At 40.1% G+C, this 18,486-nt stretch overlaps 2 protein-coding genes across 2 annotated transcripts in view; one reads left to right on the top strand and one right to left on the bottom strand.

The window, feature by feature from the left end:
* LOC139950545 (polyamine-transporting ATPase 13A3-like) overlaps positions 1-17,279 on the bottom strand; it is a 50,752-nt gene extending 33,473 nt beyond the window's left edge. Inside the window, exons 1-2 of the mRNA XM_071949283.1 lie at positions 17,256-17,279; positions 5,702-5,785 (exon numbers count right to left, since the gene is read on the bottom strand). The gene's annotated coding sequence lies outside the window, so the exon portion shown is untranslated. The remainder of the gene's footprint in view (positions 1-5,701; positions 5,786-17,255) is intronic.
* Positions 16,340-17,380, top strand: LOC139950546 (somatostatin receptor type 2-like). The gene has a single exon (XM_071949284.1). The coding sequence runs from the start codon at positions 16,340-16,342 to the stop codon at positions 17,378-17,380; it is 1,041 nt and encodes a 346-aa protein (XP_071805385.1).
* Positions 17,381-18,486: the final 1,106 nt, after the last annotated feature.

Raw genomic sequence — 18,486 nt, forward strand, 5'->3', positions numbered from 1 at the left:
TAAATTTCCCTACACCTGGGCAAACCAGAACAATTTATCAGGGCATAGTCATCCAAAATTTATACCTAAAAGTGTGCAAACTATTTACACTGCATCTCTTTTATGGCTCTAATATTTAAGGAAAGAATATTTTGATACCACCGCTCTGTTTACCCTAAAATTGGGCATGTGCACCCGGTTAGTGCTTGGGTTGGGACACTGCACATCAGTACCACATTAATGCAAGGCCTTCGATTCAAACACTCATCCTTGGACTTTTCCAATATCTGACTCAAACTATGTCTCAGCATAAAAAAAACAATTTCAGACTAACTAATCACCAGGACTAAAACATATTTCTGCTCAACCGACTTTCTCATCTGTTAATAATTCCCCGCGTTATTAATTTGCTCCCAGTGGGCCAGTTTTTTGGTACGAATATGCATCTTATAGTGCGCATCTCCGTCACACAGTGACGCTCCTGGGGCCAATTTCATAGAGCTACTTAAGCAAACAATTGCTTAAGCAAGAAAATAGCTCGCTTATTTTCACATGTTACTGGCAAAATTTCATGCCATTTACATTGCTTGTGACTGGTATTTAGCTGTTGTTTACTTAGCATATCAATTGAGTGGAGTCTTGGCCGGTAATCTGATTTTACTAAGCAAGGATTGTTTTGGTTAAGCAAAATTTTGTGGTTAAGCAGCTCTATGAAATTGGGCCCAGGTGCTGTAGCACAAATTTTTTTTCCAGCAAGGTGTGGGACTATACAGGTTTGAATTCATAGACACCCAATCCTTTTCAGAGCACCATGTTATCTTTTACAAGGTGCTGAGGCGCAAATCAAACAAGGAACACTGTGGCGAATGCATAATGTTGCGATACACCAAATGAGAGAAAGTTTCACCCACTATTTTGAATCTGAGAAGGCTTCAGGCAAGAAGCCTGTTCAAAGCCTCTGAAAACACACCATTTTATGCAACAATTAGGGTGTTTTCTTTCACTGTTTTCTTGCAACCTCGCTGGCCAATTAAAGGCAGTGGACACTATTGGTAATACTCAAAATAATTATCAGCATAAAACCTCACTTGCTAAAGAGTAATAGGAGAGGTTGGTGGTATAAAACATTGTGAAAAACGGCTCCCTCTGAAGTGACGTAGTTTTTGAGAAAGAAGTAATTTTCCACGAGTTTGATTTCGAGACCTCAGATTTAGAACTTGAGGTCTCGAAATCAAGCATCTCAAAGCACACAGAGGTTTTTTTTTTTCTTTCATTATATTTATCTCTCAACTCCGACGACCAATCAAGCTCAAATTTTCACAGGTTTGTTATGTCATCCAAATGTTGAGATACACCAAGTGAGAAGACTGGTCTTTGACAATTACCATTAGTGTCCATTGTCTTTAATCCCAAACATTTACAGGTTTGTTATTAATTAATGCTTATACGTTTGGATACACGAAGTAAAGATACTGGTCTCTGACAATTAGTAAATGCCTACAAAAGTATACACACTGCTTTTAAACATTTTTCTTTCTTTATTAGGAAGTGTTTACCCCATAAATCTGTTTTACGGTATATGTTTACTATTATGAGGCCTATAAATCGTCACAGACGCTTTGACTATAGATTATGTATTTTGCTTTCGTTACTACTTCATTTGCCATCAATGCTATTTGCACAGTTTTTTTCTATTTTTAGACCGCCTTTCGGTGAATGATTTCGTCCGGCATGATTTTTTGCATTATGGCAAAATATTGCGATTGAATGGGTTTTGTGCACATCCTGAATGCTAGAGTATTGAGTTGCAAGTGATAAATTTTAAGTGCATTATGTGATGCATTTTGCTCACCATGATATTCTCGAACAAATCTTTCACTCATATTTTTGAGTCTTTTTTTTTATTATTATTTTTGCTTGTGAAATATATAAAAGGTGACTTGAGCTATACAACCATCCGCGTGAGCGGAAGAAGGGCATGAGGTTATATGCCATTCTATCCGCACAAAGTGCTTTTCTCGAGTAACAGAAACCCTCAAGCAATAAAATGGCACCCGACGAAAAATAAGACGTACTTTACAAATCTTAAAATACGGTAACATTATTGTTGCTAAAGACATGTTTTACATTCCAATGCATGATTCAACCGTCCTAAACCTATGATGGCAATGGAGTGCGGATATCAACAAAACTAGCATGACTAGCTCACTTGCAAATTAAATTTAACATATCTTGTATCGTTGCGGTATCCGCTGTCAAAGCACAAGATTCGAACTGCCTGTAGCCACCTGGCAACCTCGGTAGTCTAGTTGGTAAGACACTGCTCTAGAATTGCAAGGGTCGTGGGTTCGAATCCCACCCGAGTAACATGCTGTGATATTTTTGTTTCTCGGGATTCGGGAAAGTGCTGAGTATACAGTGCTAAAACACATACGTGTATGCTGGATAAAAAGTAACATTATAATATTAGCTTGATTATTGAAGAAAGACCGCCAGAAATAACGTAAAATTGTAACCATGTGAAAAAAAAAACTGTTGATTGATAAAACTATTCATCTGGCGAACTCGTCCGTACATTATTTTTACTCAATCGATTTTCAACTCGCTATTGTTATTGATCGATAATGTTAAGAAAATAAAACGCTCAGTTATTACAAATAAATAAAAATAGAATAAAAATAGAGAAAGCCAAAAAAGTGGGTCATGGCCGTCGATCTTGTTCGATTAAAAGCACAGTGTGTATCTCGATCTCCAATATAGAGAAATGTTAAACATCTTGCAGCTCAAACCAAAGGAACACCTTGAAGCTCAAACACAACATTCAATACTGAATAAATGATAGAAAAGTTAGTTTGATATTGGACACTGGACATTCACATAGGTTTGTACAGTGAATGTCTACCTTGTACATCAGTATTGGACATTGGACATTCACATTGGTTTGTACAGTGAATGTCTACATTGTAAATCAATATTGGACATTAGTCATTCACATTGGTTTTGTACAGTGAATGTTTACCTTGTACATCAGTGTTGGACATTGGACATTCACATAGGTTTGTACAGTGAATGTCTACCTTGTTATTCGATATTGGACATTGGACATTCAGTGTTCGTACAGCGAATGTCAACTTTGATATTTCGACCTGGACATTCACGTATACAAATTTTGTTTAATTATTTTTTATTAATGGATGTTGGACATTGGTGTACAAACTAATGTGGATGTCCAAAATCGAAATCAAATCAACCAAACTCTAAAGTGTCATAATAATCTAGGCAGGTCCTTCATGTAGGCCAAGCCTTACATAAATAAAGTCTTGACTTAAGGCCACACTGACACACCAACATGCCCGCAAAAAAAAATAGCCCCTACCTGCCGTAAATCACGATTTGGGACTCGAATCCTAATTTGTCTATAGGCATGTCACGAATCACAACACACAAACTGTTTTCATTTATCAATCTATCGAGCGTGCTCCCAATCTTTCGGTTGGCACGGAATCAACATTAACTTAGAAGAAAATTTTTGACGATTGTTTTATTAAATTTTGCAAAATTATAATGTACCACGTATAATTAAATACCCCGTTCGTCCCCCCCCCCCAAAAAAAAAAAGAAAAAAAAAACAAAAAAAACACTCAACATTTTCACATTATTACTGCCATTAATTGTTTTCTTCATTTTTGAAGAGCTCATTCTACTATCGTTTGAAGTCAGTGGACACTATTGGTAATAATTACTCAAAGTAATTGTCAGCATAAAAACTTACTGGTAACAAGCAATGGAGAGCTGTTGATAGTATACAACATTGTGAGAAACGGCTCCCTCTGAAATAACGTAGTTTTCGAGAAATAAGTAATTTTACACGAATTTGATTTCGAGACCTCAGATTTAGATTTTGAGGTCTCGAAATCAAGCTTCTTAAAGGACACAGCTTCGTGTGACAAGAGTGTTTTTTCTTCCATTATTCTTTCGCAACTTCGATGACCGACTGAGCTCAAAGTTTCACTGGTTTGTTAATGTATGCATAATTATGTTGAGATGCACCAAGTGAGGAGACTGGTCTTTGACAAGTTACCAATAGTATCCAGTGTCTTCAAGGAATGATTACTCCGCATCATTAAATGCTAGCGCAGCGCAAGAGCCAAGAATTGTTTCCAGTATTCAGTTTCAACAAATTCTGATGATGAAGCCCAAACAATTATTGCTGAACAATCTGATTATCGTTGGCTTCCTTGGCATCGCACCTGTTTAAATTTCCTTCTTAGAAGTTCTTTAAAATCTCTCCTCTCCGAGACATCAAATGACATGTATGTACAACGCTGCCTACAGTTGGATCAATTAATGTCTTGCATCAAGTGCGAACACATTAATAGATAAAAACAAAACCCTAGTTTGAGTTTATGGGGGTTTATGAACGAACAACGAACGCGCATAAAAAAAAAAGACGAGCAAGAAAAATAGAAGCTCTTTGAAGGCAGTGGACACTATTGGTAATAAATCAAAATAATTACTGGCATAAAACCTTTCTTGGTGACGAGTAATGGGGAGAGGTTGATGGTATAGCACATTGTGAGAAACGGCTCCATCTGAAGTGCAATTTTTTTCGAGAATGAAGTAATTTTCCACGAATTTAATTTCAAAACCTCAGATTTAGATTTTGAGGTCTCGAAATCAACCATCTACTCGCACACAACTTCGTGTGACAAGGGTTATTTTTTCTATCACTTTTATCTCGCAACTTCGATGACCGATTGAGCTCAAATTTTCACAGGTTTGTCATTTTATGCATATGTTGAGATACACCAACTGTGGAGGCTAGTCTTTGACAATTACCAATAGTGTCCACTGCCTTTAAGATTTCTCCGCTCCGACACATCAAACGATACATATCGTGTGTCTTGAATACATTAATGACTCAAAAGAAAACACAGTTGGAGTGGAATGGGGATCATGAACAAAATAACGAGCAAACGCAAATTGAAAACGACGAGCAAGAAAAATAGAAGTTCTTTATATCTTCCGTGTCCGAGACATCAAAGATATCATGTGCGACGAGGCTTTCTGAGTTGAATCAATAAATATGTGTCTCGCAGTGCAATAACAAACAACTAGTGATGTTCTTTGCTCTTTGATGTGACACATTCGCCCCAACCCTTTGGCCTTGATGGGGATTCTATAAACCATCTGGTACAAGTAGTTTTCGTCGAGTGGGGACGCTGCAACGGATGTTTGAGTTTCAGAATAGAACTCTTTGTGAGATTCGTCACTGTTTTCAAGGTTCGGACGCCATCAGTGACAAAAACACTTGCTTTGATGTAGTGCCGCTCTTTTTTCAAAACTGTGTCTGCGGCTGAAACGCAATGCTCTGAAGCATTGGGGCGAGTCTAGTTTGAGAGTAGGGTTGGGTGGGTTAGCAGGTACGGGGCACGGATCGCGATTGCCCAATCGGTTTTCGATCTGTGTCTGCTGCTGAAACGCAATGCTATGAAGCATTGGGGGCGAGTCTAATTTGAGAGTAGGGTTGGGTGGGTTTGGGCGAGTCTAATTTGAGTATTTGGGTTGGATGGGTAAGCGGAGACGGGGGAACGGATCAAGCATGTTACTCGGGTGGGATTCGAACCCACGACCCTTGCCGTTCAGGAGCAGTGTCTAAGCAACTAGATTACCGAGATTTTCCGGTGGCATTGTGTCCCTCTAATAATTCAACATGTCTTACCTTAATGCCTGATTCGGGTGGTTGAAGTTTCCAGAATGAAGATTCGTGCATTCACTTCATTCGTCCGGTGCTTCAATTTGTTAACTGAATGGGAGATAATCAAAATCACGAGTTGAGAACAGGACAAACTGGGCACAGTAAAACAAGTATACGTGGTATAATTTCTTCTGATGTTATCATTCGCCGCTCTTTGCTCTTCTAAAAGGTAAAATATAACAAGTTCTTGACAACGTATAACAATATAAGCTTTAGTGTCCTGTTCTCCACCCCGATTGATTAATAAAATTCGTAATGGAGAATGTCTCATTTGACTGATAAAAAATTAGTCTCCTGACGATGACTAGAGCAAGCTAGTCGAAACGTTGAGACCAAATTAAGAACTGACTCCGCCGCGGTAGTGAAGTTAATAACGATCCTGTATGCTAACGGTAGTCCCAGTTTTGTAAACCTTCGGCAAAGGTGAGAACATATAGAAAGACAGTTCTCTAAAGAACAAACTCTACCTGGTAAGTAGATACAACATGATGTTACCGCAAACCAAATATATATTGATACCTCACCATGCATTGCTTCAAATCATTAGTCGTAAAAGGTGTCTTATTTTGACTATCCTCTCAGTTTGATTATAGTAATGCATCCTTTCCAAAAACCCGGAATGTTTTACTCGTCGGTAGGTCGAGTGGTCTACCACGTCATAGTCGACACAGTACTAATGTCTGTTCACTCAGGCGTACTAATGGCAACTTATGCGGGCCGAGTTGCCATTGTGTTTCATTAACTCCTTAGTCTTATGGTACAGGTGTGCGTGTCTCCTGAGGGAACGTGGGTGGAAGTTTTAGCAATGGTTGAATCAATGTCTAAACGGCTGGGATAATAAACGCACCGAGCGGAGACTATTAAGCATTGATCTATGAATCTACATTACCCACAGGCCGTGTTACACACGATTGAGTTATGCCTGAATGTCGCTGTTAATACCCATCTCTTCGTTTCATTTTTAAAGAGAATCTGTACTCATTTTTTAATTTACGCATACACCGATGTGTGTTCTGCATAGTCAGTACTTTCCTGAGGTCTATGAACAAAAAATATCACAAGTATATTACTTAGGTGGGATTCGAACCCACGACTTTTGCGATTCTAGATCAGTGTCTGACCAACTAGACCACAGCGATTGTCCGGTAGCTATCTTATGTTTTAGCAGCAGGTACTGCAAACGATTTAACAGACATTAAATTTGCATCGGGGATAAAGAATATATATATATTTAACCCATATACACCGATGTGTGTTAGCACTGTACACTCATAATGTGTACGTCTGGTATTTTTCAAACTAGACAAGTATTCCTATTGGTGTATACCATCATATGCGTACAATTATAAACCTGTGAAAATTTGAAATCAATTGGTCATCGATAATGCAAGAGAATAATGTAAGAAAAACACCATTGTTGCAAAAATGCGTATGCTTTCAGATGCCGAAAAAGGGCTTCAGAGTTGTTGAGTGAGAAATTACCTCTTTCTCAAAAAGTACGTTACTTCAGAGGGAACCGTTTCTCTCAACATGTATACAACCAACAGCTCTCCATTACTCGTTACCGAGTAAGCTTTTATGGGTGCGTTCGTTTAGCTCCCCTGGGTCTACCCCGGTATGTGGCGGTTTTTTTTTCCAGGACGAACGTGGGTAACTATATGCACACGTTCGTCCTGGAAAAAAAACCTCCACACACCGGGGTCGACCCAGGGAAGCTAAACGAACGCACCCTACGCTTTCGATTTTGAGTAATTACCAATAGTGTACAGTGCCTTTAAGGTACACGGATAGTTTTCATACCAGCCTCAGTTTCGTGCCACTCTCGTGATTTGACTATTTAAATATAGAGCATAAAATCGTTTCCTTGTGCTTAGGATTTCAAACCGTGTCTGTGTATTTCTTCAAAAGCTTAGATATATCATCTTCCATGGGAAGATGAATTAGCCCAGAGCTGCCACCTCTTATTGATTCTTCAGAAAGTTCACTGAAAATAGCAAAATCTATCCATGTTCTGATGAACACATTTCAAGATCGTCGTGATGATTGAAACATTTCCCTACTATGTTGAGTGTAATTTTAACTATCCTGACGGTTGGACAAAATCTCCCCGATTGCACGACGCAAATGTTGCGAGCTCTGGTATCGCTGTGGGGCATTAATATTGCTTTTCGATCATCGGACCCATCTTTCGGTTTGTTAGGGCTATATTGAAAAATAAAAATAGGCTATATTCGTCTTAAAGGCAGTGGACACTATTGGTAATACTCAAAAATACTCAATTACTCAATTATCATCATATAAAACCTTTCTTTGTTACGATTAATGGGGAGAGGTTGATAGTATAAAACATTGTGAGAAAAAGCTCACTCTGAAGTGACGTATTTTTCGAGAAAGAAGTAATTTTACACGAATTTGATTTCGAGACCTCAAGTTTAGAACTTGAGGTCTCGAAATCAATTATCTAAACGCACACAACTTCGTGTGACAAGGGTGTTTTTTCTTTCATTGTTATCTCGTTACTTCGACGACTGATTGCGCTCAAATTTTCACAGGTTTGTTATTTTATGCATAAGTTAAGATACACCAACTGTGAAAACTAGTCTTTGACAAATACCAACAGTGTCCAGTGTCTTTAACAAAATTGTTCTCATATCTCGTAGGAGCTGCAATAATCAACCACAGCCGACGCTCGAAGCGCCGCCGGCGACCACAAAAACTTACCGAATCATGTTGAAGACTTCAGTTGCTTGCCAACACGGTTTTTTCCCCTCAGTCATAACAATTTTAATGAAAACGGTACAAATTATATTTATCTATATATTCAGGTCAATTCAATCTGTTCCAACAACAATATTTACGTACAGGGGTAACACATAAATGCGAGGCATCACGGAGTTCGAAAAGTTAACGGTTCTCGCAATCTGGATAAGGGCCCAGTTGTATCGAGTTAGCAACCATTGATTTTAATTTGTGAACATTTTCATCTGCGCGGTCAGCGCAGGCAGCTTCGAGTCCCAGCATCGGATATATTGATCATTCGTATGTTTTAAGGAAAAGTTCACTTGATAGTTTTATAGCAAAAACCAAATATATAATTTGCACATGTAATGAGTTTTCTTTGATAATAAACAACGATAATGAACTATAAACTTTTTTTAATATAGGACACCGGAGGACTTTTGAAGTTATAAAACACTGTTATAGTAGGCCAGCATAAGTGTGAAATTACACTTTGGACGGCATAGTTTGTAAATGGCTGGCATCCAAGCTAGATGTATAAATCATAGGCTCGGGAAAACGATTAGGGTGGATGCCAAGCTTGATTTAGAATTTTAAGGTAATTTTTCGGTCAAAAGGTAAAAAAAAAAGGGTCAACAATCAAATTTCAAAATTTGTGTATTGTTTTTTCCTAAGCACTATTTTTTTTTTTTGGCTGGTCTACTATTTGAAACAGAACACACTTTGAAGTAATGTGGTTGTAGAAAAATAGGTAATTAAAAAAGGGAAACTGTGAATCTGGAGAAGGTATCAGGCACCTCTATCAGTTGAGAGAAAGCACACCCTTTTTCGCGTATGCTTGCAACTTTGTTGTCCAATATTGTGTGAAAATTTTTACAGTTTTTGTTGATGCGCGTTTCTTAGATGCACAAAGTGACTGGTGTTTGACAATTACCACAAATTTACCCAGCCTCTCCTGTGAATTGATGAGAGAAGCTAATACTCTGATCACACTGGACTGTACTTTTTAACCCGTCAGCCACCCGGGACCGGAGAGACGCAGTTGTAATATCCTATGATATCCTGCATTCACAAGCAAATATTTTCCCACGACTGAAAATTACCCTTGTGTCTACAAACGCTCCTTCCTCCCCCACGGTTTGCAATACTCTGATCACACTGGACTGTACTTTTTAACCCGTCAGCCACCCGGGACCGGAGAGACGCAGTTGTAATATCCTATGATATCCTGCATTCACAAGCAAATATTTTCCCACGACTGAAAATTACCCTTGTGTCTACAAACGCTCCTTCCTCCCCCACGGTTTGCAAATTAGACTTGACATCATCAGCGCGCATCAATCAAATCTTACCGGGGTTTGGTGGGAAATTTATAGCACTCCTTTGTGTTCCAACCTCGCTCAAGAACTTGTGATTTTGTAATGCAGGAGTTTGACTAATGGCTCGATTGCAGTATAATAAGGTTATTGATAGGTTTGAATGGCGTTGCTTCTATTTTTGAAACTTTGTTCGAGTAAACTGAGTCATTAGTGAGCGGTTAAATGGCGTCATGCTTCTCTGATTTGTACTCAGTCTTGGGTAGTTTTTGGACAGAAATAAACGCATAGGGACGGAGCAAATATTGGATTGATTGCGCAAGACGGCGGGCAAATAAATTGGTTGATTTGTGTTTTCGGTGATAGTTGTTGAATAGTAATGGTTGGGGTGTGTTTTATGGCGTGATGTTTGGTGAGTTTGGTTGATGGCAGTGCAACCTGTTGCGTTGTTTGTGGGGCTAGTGTATGTTGTGCTGGGGTTTGATGATAATTATAGTACTGTTGCTGCATGCTTGGTGCTGGTGCTGTTGTTTTGTTGCTGGTGCCGCCGTCGTTAAGTCACACGTTTTGCGCCATTTGATTTGGCACAATAATGAGGTCGTTTAGTTTGAATGGGAATTACCATTCAATCAAGAAGTTAAAATTCACGCTGTGCGTCATTTGAAGTTGACGCAACTTCTCCCGTGGGACAGTCGCCGGTTGTCTGAGCGAGCCTCTAGCCGGGGGGCTCCCAGGGCTCCGGGCCGATGCGATCGGTAGACTCCGGAGTATAGACCAAGTCGACTCGGGTTACCTACTCGTTGGGAGCGAGACGATGATATGATGGGACCCTTGGTGTCTTTAAGACGAGTGGAGAGAGAGGATAATGGCCTCGTTGATGAGAAGGAGGAGGCGGGGATGAGGTTGACAATAATCAGAACGGGGAGGAAAGATGATGCGGGATGTAAACAACACAGATCTAGTGGGGACATCACGAGGGAAAAACTTCATTCACGGGAAAACATTCTCCCAATTTCCAATCGATTGATTGGTGTTTCTATAGTTTATCCCAAACAAAACAAACTCCAAATACCCAATTCTCTGCTTCTTCTCTCGTCTCTTTTTCTTTGCACTTAAAGGCACTGGACACCTTTTGCAATTATCAAAGATCAGTGCCCTCACTTGTTGTATCCCAACATATGCATACAATAACAAACCTGTCACAATTTAGGCCCAGTTGGTCATCGAAGTTGCAAGTTACAAATACAAGAAAAAACACCCTTGTTGTATTGTTTTTTTTATATTTTTTTTATTATCTATTTAGCATTTAATTATTTGAGTGAGAAACTACCTCTTTCTCAAAAACTACGTTACTTCAGAGGGAGCCGTTTCTCACAATGTTGTATACTATCAACAGCTCTCCATTGCTCGTCAAGGAAGTCTTTATGCTAACAATTGTTTTGAGTCGTTACCAATAGTGTCCAGTGCCTTTAACGGAAATCTATAGCTCGACTTCATTCCGAGATGCCTGCGAGCGAATCAACGCCGATGAACGGTAATACCTGGCGTAATATACACGTTTTGCGTGGGTTTACGACTTAAGGGTGGACCCAGTTTCGAAATCGCTAGATCACGTTTATGGACGGGACATAACCCAATCGAATATCCATACCCAATGATTAAAGGCAGTGGACAATATTGGCAATTGTCAAAGACTAGCCTTAATAGTTGGTGTATCTCAACATAAGCATAAAGTAACAAACCCGTAAAAATTTGAGCTCAATCGGTCATCGAACTTGCGAGTAAAGAATGAAAGAAAAAAACATCACTGCAGTGCAGAAAACTGCAGCAATAGCAACAAGAAAAGCAACGATAGCCAAACATCCACAAAAATAACAACAACCTGAACATCAAGAGGCAAGCAAACAAACAAACAAACAAACAAACGCCCCTACAAAAACTGCAACAAACAAAACAGACACAAAAGTAACACCCTAACCTTAAACAAGCCCAATAAAAATACTATAACAAATATACAAAATAGTGCAATAATATCTTATTAAAGTTGTGTAAGGTATTATCTAAGTATCATCTATTCAACCGGAAATAACTTGTTATATTTTGCAATACTTCACCCCGTTATTTCTTATCAGTTCACCTTCGTTTAAGCATGCGAAACCGATAGGGATCGGTTTCTTCCGCTTAACGATGGTTAGAGGCAATGATGTGCTGGATGATACAGGTTCCCTGCGTACAGCGATAGTCTACCCTCCCTCGGGATACGGCCGATGAAAGATACCGTAGCGAAGAAGGTTTGAGGGAAGACGTGAGATAAATTACAAGAGTTGAATATTATGCGTGCCCTGCATGTGTTTTTTTTTGGAAAGGGGGCGGGAGCAACTTGAAATGCTGAGACAACCACGCACAACTTTACAGACTCCCTTGTGGTGTACGGGTTGCACAGAGAATTCTTTTGCGGGGTCCATTGTCCCTATGTATTAAATACCCCACACCGACGCTCACGTACGCTCAAGCAGCAAAGCGTTGCATACACTCTGTGGACATTCTTTTGAACACTAAAAATCAGTGGGTTTGTATGGCCTACCCTTCGAGCACATTGTAAAAAAAAATGAATGGATACACTGTGTTGACCTCTTTCGCTCACAGGTTCACACTTTGTATGTACTGCTTGTCCAAACAGTATTATTTGTTGCCTCATGCCTTAGACACCATCTTGCCCAATGCATACCCCTCCCGCCCCTCCCCTGAGGTTTCACAACCGGATACCACATAAAGCCAGTTATAGTAAACAAAACTGCCACAGTTCATGACACACACCGGAATCATAACGACTAGCGTTATCATTACGTATTTAATATTTTTCTTACAAAACACCAGGGAGGATGAATCGAGGGTTGACCCCAAAATAGGGTCTTTACGGAAACGCGACCCCGTTCTGTCGTAGATCAGCGGAACTCGCAGAAAATAAAATAAAAAAATATGTAGGTTGCTGGATCGATCGTCTGGTTGTTTGTCTTGTGTTTCCATTGAGCTTTATCTGCCGCGTCTTTTTATATGGATCTTTATATGACAGGTCTGTGGGTTTATAGACGTCACGTGTATTCCTTTTTGTGGTCGCAATTTTTTTCCCTTCAAATAAAGTCGGCTACAAATGTTTTTTAATTAGGGACACTAAGTATGCCTTTATCACAAATATGTTCATGAAAAGGTGAACACAGAAACAAATCACGCCTATGCGGGTGATCCAACTTCTTCCACCATGAACATTGTGGAACTTGCGCAACGACTTGAATATATTTATAAAAAATGTCGCTATCTTTTTTTGCTGAACCAGGCAGGTGAGAAGTACATCGACTACAAAATAAAATACTTTCTGCCTTCAATAATACTGTAACTAATTACGGAACGTCACTTTGTCGTATCATTTAAACCTTGGAAACAATCAGTCTTAATGTCGTTCTCAACGAACTTCAATTACGAAAATTTGTCAGTATCAAACAAAACAGCAGATAAAGCTGTCTGCTATCTTAAAGAAGATTTGTGCACGTTTGTTTAGTCTGATCGTAGTTTTGACTTATCGCTCTCTTTTTCATTTTCCCCGAGTCATTTCAAGTTCAGTGTTTAAAGGTCATTCGATCGCTAAAGCGGGCAATAAGATTTGTCTTTTTCTGCTTCAGCGAAGAAAAAAAAAGAAGCCGTTGCTAAGATGCTCTCGTAAGCGTGCTGACAGCTGAAGAACCGTCGGGGATAATAGCGCCTGGCGCCGGCGGGCATACAGCCACTCCGTCTCGCTCTCGCTTCGTTAATTATATTTCACAACATGCCGTAAAACTTCACATACACTGTTTTCGTACGACGTTATTAGAGCACGTCTATACCACTCCTTAGTGCGTGTATAGCTATTAGAGGTATGTACTTTCAGCACAGTGTTACAAATCGGTAGCCCAGTGAGATGTATGCACTCTAACTTTATTGGCTTATGAAAATGGATAGTGTTTGGTTTGGTAAATATGTGCAAGTATTTGCCACAATCCTCACCAACAGCTTTATATTAAAAATTGATATTAAAGCCAAGTTCATACTTCCTGCGAATGCGAAAGCGAAGCGAATTTTGGTGACGCAACAATTGGTACGCGCTCCTTTTCCCTTTGTGACGCAATGACATTCGCGTCGCACGAAGCATTCGCAATAAGTATGAACCGGGCTTAAGTCTCTTTCTTTTATGACATGCACAGTTTTGTATATTGGATTTTCTCAGTTCTGACAGCAATTGTCCTGCTGGGCGGAAGGTTAGGAAAATCGGCCGGGACTACCACTACAGATTCAGTGGATCGATGATCGAAGGGGGGGGGGGGGGGGGGGGGGCTTCTCTTTATAAACTTCACTACAGCGGAGTGAGACCGTCTTTGAATGTTTGCACGTATTAAGGATGTTGCCGTTGCTAGGTGCAGTAGCCAGTATTAAGCACAGGAAATTGGCACAGTGCGATATTGCGTTAGCTGAAATAGGTTTTCAGAAAACAAGCCACGGTTGTGTTCTTTGATGTTCCGACTGCTAATTATGTTTTGACATTTTTTTTTGAGGTTTTGTTTATAAGGAAAGCATTACATACGAAATGAGAACAAAATAGGTCCACATAAATTAGGTGAGTTTTGTTTAAAGACTCAGTGGACTTACACAAGTCCATACATGCAACTCTGTAGTTCTGTACACTTAAAGGGACACGTTGTCTTAGATCGGATGAGTTGGTCTTTGAAAAGTGTTTGAAACCATTTTTTATGAAATGCATATGGTTAGAAAGATGTTTTAGAAGTAGAATATGATCATCACAAACATTTCCTCGAAAATGCCTGGTTTTCCTTTCAGGTCGCGAACTAACAGGGTCGGCCATTTTCTGGAGTCAAAATTAAAGTTAGAACTCTTTGCGAAATCAACCCCTGTGACTTTAAATGAAGACTAGGCTCATATTGTTAAATTGGAAAGTTAGGGAAAGTCTCTGTTACTGTATTGATGCACTTTGTACGCGTTTTTATTCATTCAAGTTTAGTTGAGGACGACCTTGATCATATGGATTGCTGTTCTTGCTGCTCTGCAGTTGCATTAAATTACATCATTTGGAAGCAATTAGTTTCTAAACTACCGTATTTAATAATAGCTCCTCGCAGTTTACCTGCACTTTTTCTTTGGGAAAGGAAATTGGTTGAACATATTGTCCACCTTGCCAGCCGAGGAATCCATATCTGTGACGTCAGCTAATACGTACACGTCATTGTTAATTGTGACATGAGAATTATGAATGATAACTCTCGATAAATCACGGAACATATTACACAGGGCATAGAATAAACAGAGAGACGTGTTTTACCCTCGTTGAGTAGACGGGAAACTAAACTCTTGCCTTAGGTACACGCAATAATTCATAATTAACTCTTGGATCCGCTTGTTAGTCTAACTTAGGTTGTATTACTGAATAGACCTTCGCTGGACATGTTTATACCGAACGAGCGCTATACAACGAACAAATATCACGTATCCCGTCTGCTCGTTACAACGGCATTTTAAAGACACTGGACACTACAGTGGTAATACTGTCAAAGACCAGTCTTCACACTTGGTGTATCTCAACATATGCATGAAATAACAAACCTGTGTCAATTTAAGCTCAATTGGTCGTCGAAGTTGCGAGATAATAATGAAAGAAAAAACACCCTTATCACACGAAGTTGAGTGCTTTCAGGTGTTTGATTTACAGACCTTAAAATCTAATTCTGAGGTCTCGAAATAAAATTTGTGGAAAGTTACTCCTTTCTTGAAAACTAAGTTACTTCAGAGGGAGCCGTTTTTACAATGTTGTCAACAGCTCTCCATTCCTTGTTACCAAGAAGTGTTTATGCTAACAATTGGTTTGAGTAATTGCCAATAGTGCCCAGTGCAAATCACAACGCAACCTACGAGCAAAAGCGATCAATAAATTTCGCTCCATCGTTGCCTTCAAAAGGAACTCATATTTATTTAGTCTGACAGACGTTCCATTTCCACCCAAATCCATAAGAATATTTGCTTTTTCATCTAACCCCCCGAACCTCATTTATTTCACAGGTTACTCTTCGGTCGACCAAGCTTTCGTCTGTCGGACTTTAAGCCGTTAAAGTGTGTCTGCCTGACTAGACGTGGAAACCAGTCGTCCATAGAGCAGCAGCCTTTATCAACCCAACACATTTTGTACTGAGCGAGGTAAGAGTGACGCGTAGCTTTTGACTCGTATCAAGACTACACGAGCAGACTACGACGTTAGGTTGACCGTTGTTTTTTATTAGTTGTCGAGTGGAAGAGCTGACCTATTTTTTGGTGTACCCTCGAGACCACAGCGCCATCTGTTGTCCATGACATTTGGAATGACTAATAGCTGCGAATTAATTAAACCGTAATTGGATCAACTGTATTATTCATCATTGTCAAACCGGGATCTTGCAGACATTTTTTTATTTTACTTTGAGGAACAAAACCTTCGGCACAGCGTGGCAAGTGGAGCTTTGTTTGTGCAAATATGGCGTCCGTCGGAAATTCTACCGTGGAGCCGTTTTCGGACTTGTATGGTGATTCTGATTGGATCTACTTTGTAACCGGGTCCTTTTCGTACATTGTTTGCGTCATCGGACTGTTGGCGAACACCTGGGTCATATGCGTTTTGCTATGCAAGCTCGGACTAAAGACCGCCGGTAATATGTACATTCTAAACCTAGCCATTGCGGATGACCTTTTCTTAGCTGGTCTTGCCCTCCAGGCTGCCTACCAGATCACGGAGGTCTGGCACTTCGGGGAGTTTCTGTGCCGTGCCGCGCTGGCTTTTGACGGATTGAATATGTACGCGAGTGCCTTCTTCGTGACGGCTTTGAGCATCGAGAGGTACATGGCTGTCAGCCGGTCCAGCCGGGCGCGGCTCCATCGCAAACGGCGCCAGGCGGCTGCTGTTAGCGTCCTCATCTGGGTGATTTCTATACTAGCCGCCATTCCGACGCTTCTAGCAAGTTACTACATCACCAACACGAGGGAAGACTACATCTGCATCACGACGTTCTCAAACTTCGGCGACCCGGGCGTTGAGTTCTGGAACCAGGCGTTCATCACCTACAACTTCGTTCTCGGACTCTGCGTGCCGCTACTGGTCAGCTGCTTCTGCTACGGTATGCTGATTGTTCAAATGAGACAAGTGTCAATGCGGAATGACGCAGGTGCTGACGTCAAACGCGTCACGCGTATCGTCACCGGAGTGGTCGTAGTCTTCTTTCTGTGCTGGGCGCCGTTCTATCTAGTACGAATGATACTAGTCTATAACCCAAGCCTCATGTACTGGAGTGGTAAACCATTTGTGTTTGAGCTTAGTCTTTGCTTTACGTATATAAATAGTTGTGTCAATCCTTTTATTTACGCGCTGATTAGTGAGAAGTTCAGAGAGAACTTACCGTGTTTGGCACTCCGGGGTCGCGGATACATCAGCGGGAAAAGAACTGCCGTCTGTGACCGGAACTCGACGGCACTGACGGACATCCACCGGAACTCTGTCATAACAAACAATGATTCCAGTTAGAAAATCTACTCTCTGGTTTGAAAGGGTTGTGAACTTCGTGAATAATGTTTTCGCTGAAGAGATTTTTGCGATGTCCGGATTAACTTTAGCTGGTTCGCGGTACAGTGCAATGCTGCGCTGGTAACTGTTGACATTATGTCTGCAGAGTGATCATAACTCTATGAAAAGACCCGTCGGTGCATGATACCAATGTTTGCGGGTTATCATGAAGACCAGCAGAGTATACTGTTCGAAACGTCAAGAACACGTATACCAATGTTAACGGATTATCATGAAGACAAGGAGAGTATACTGTTCGAAACGTCGAGACCACACGGGATCGTTACAGAGCCAACACCCCCCCCCCTACAATATTTATACTTAATTGTACTGGCATGTTTACTAGTTATAGTTATAGTTAGATTGTAACAAATTGTGGCTAGTTGTATTGTTTCAAAAAAATTCCCAACCGCGGCTGGTAAACACTTCGGTGGTGGAGTGGCAAAAGAAATGTCTTCTAGGAGTCTTTCTGTGTAAAATGGCACAGGCGTGATAAAGTTCTAAAGGTTAACAACCTCCAACAAGGGAACTTTCAAGACCCCCTTTTCATGCATAATCAGCGATTCTGTATTCCACGTAGTGAATTCAAACGCCCACACCTCTGGGGTCAGTAGGACGTCTTCATTATCTTTTTTATTATAAATACCAATGAATTAATCAGCAGTAAATGAAATGATTGTCGAGGAATAATTTAAAGTATTGTTGACATTTGATATTATATTAAATCTATTCATTTGTTACCGTCTTAAAGGCACTGGACACTATTACTCAAAAATAAATGTCAGTAAAAAAACTTATTTGGTATAACAAGCAATGGTGAGCTGTTAAAAGTAATATACATTGTGAAAAAAGGCTCCCTCTGAAGTAACGTAAATTTCGAGAAAGGTAAAAAATTTGAATTTGATTTCGGGACCTCAGAATGAGATTTTGAGGTCCCGAAATCAAGCATACAACTTTGTGTGACAAGCGTGTTTTTCTGTCATTGTTATCTCGCAACTTTGACGACAAACTGAGCTCAAATTTTCACAGGTTTGTTATTTAATGCATATGTTGAGATACACCAAGTG

The sequence above is a fragment of the Asterias amurensis genome, chromosome 18 (assembly GCF_032118995.1).
Source record: "Asterias amurensis chromosome 18, ASM3211899v1".
Lineage (NCBI taxonomy): Eukaryota > Metazoa > Echinodermata > Asteroidea > Forcipulatida > Asteriidae > Asterias > Asterias amurensis.

What these genes read in the sequence shown, in the direction of transcription:
- LOC139950546 (XM_071949284.1), top strand. Translation starts at nt 16,340, where the DNA reads ATGGCGTCCGTCGGAAATTCTACCGTGGAGCCGTTTTCGGACTTGTAT.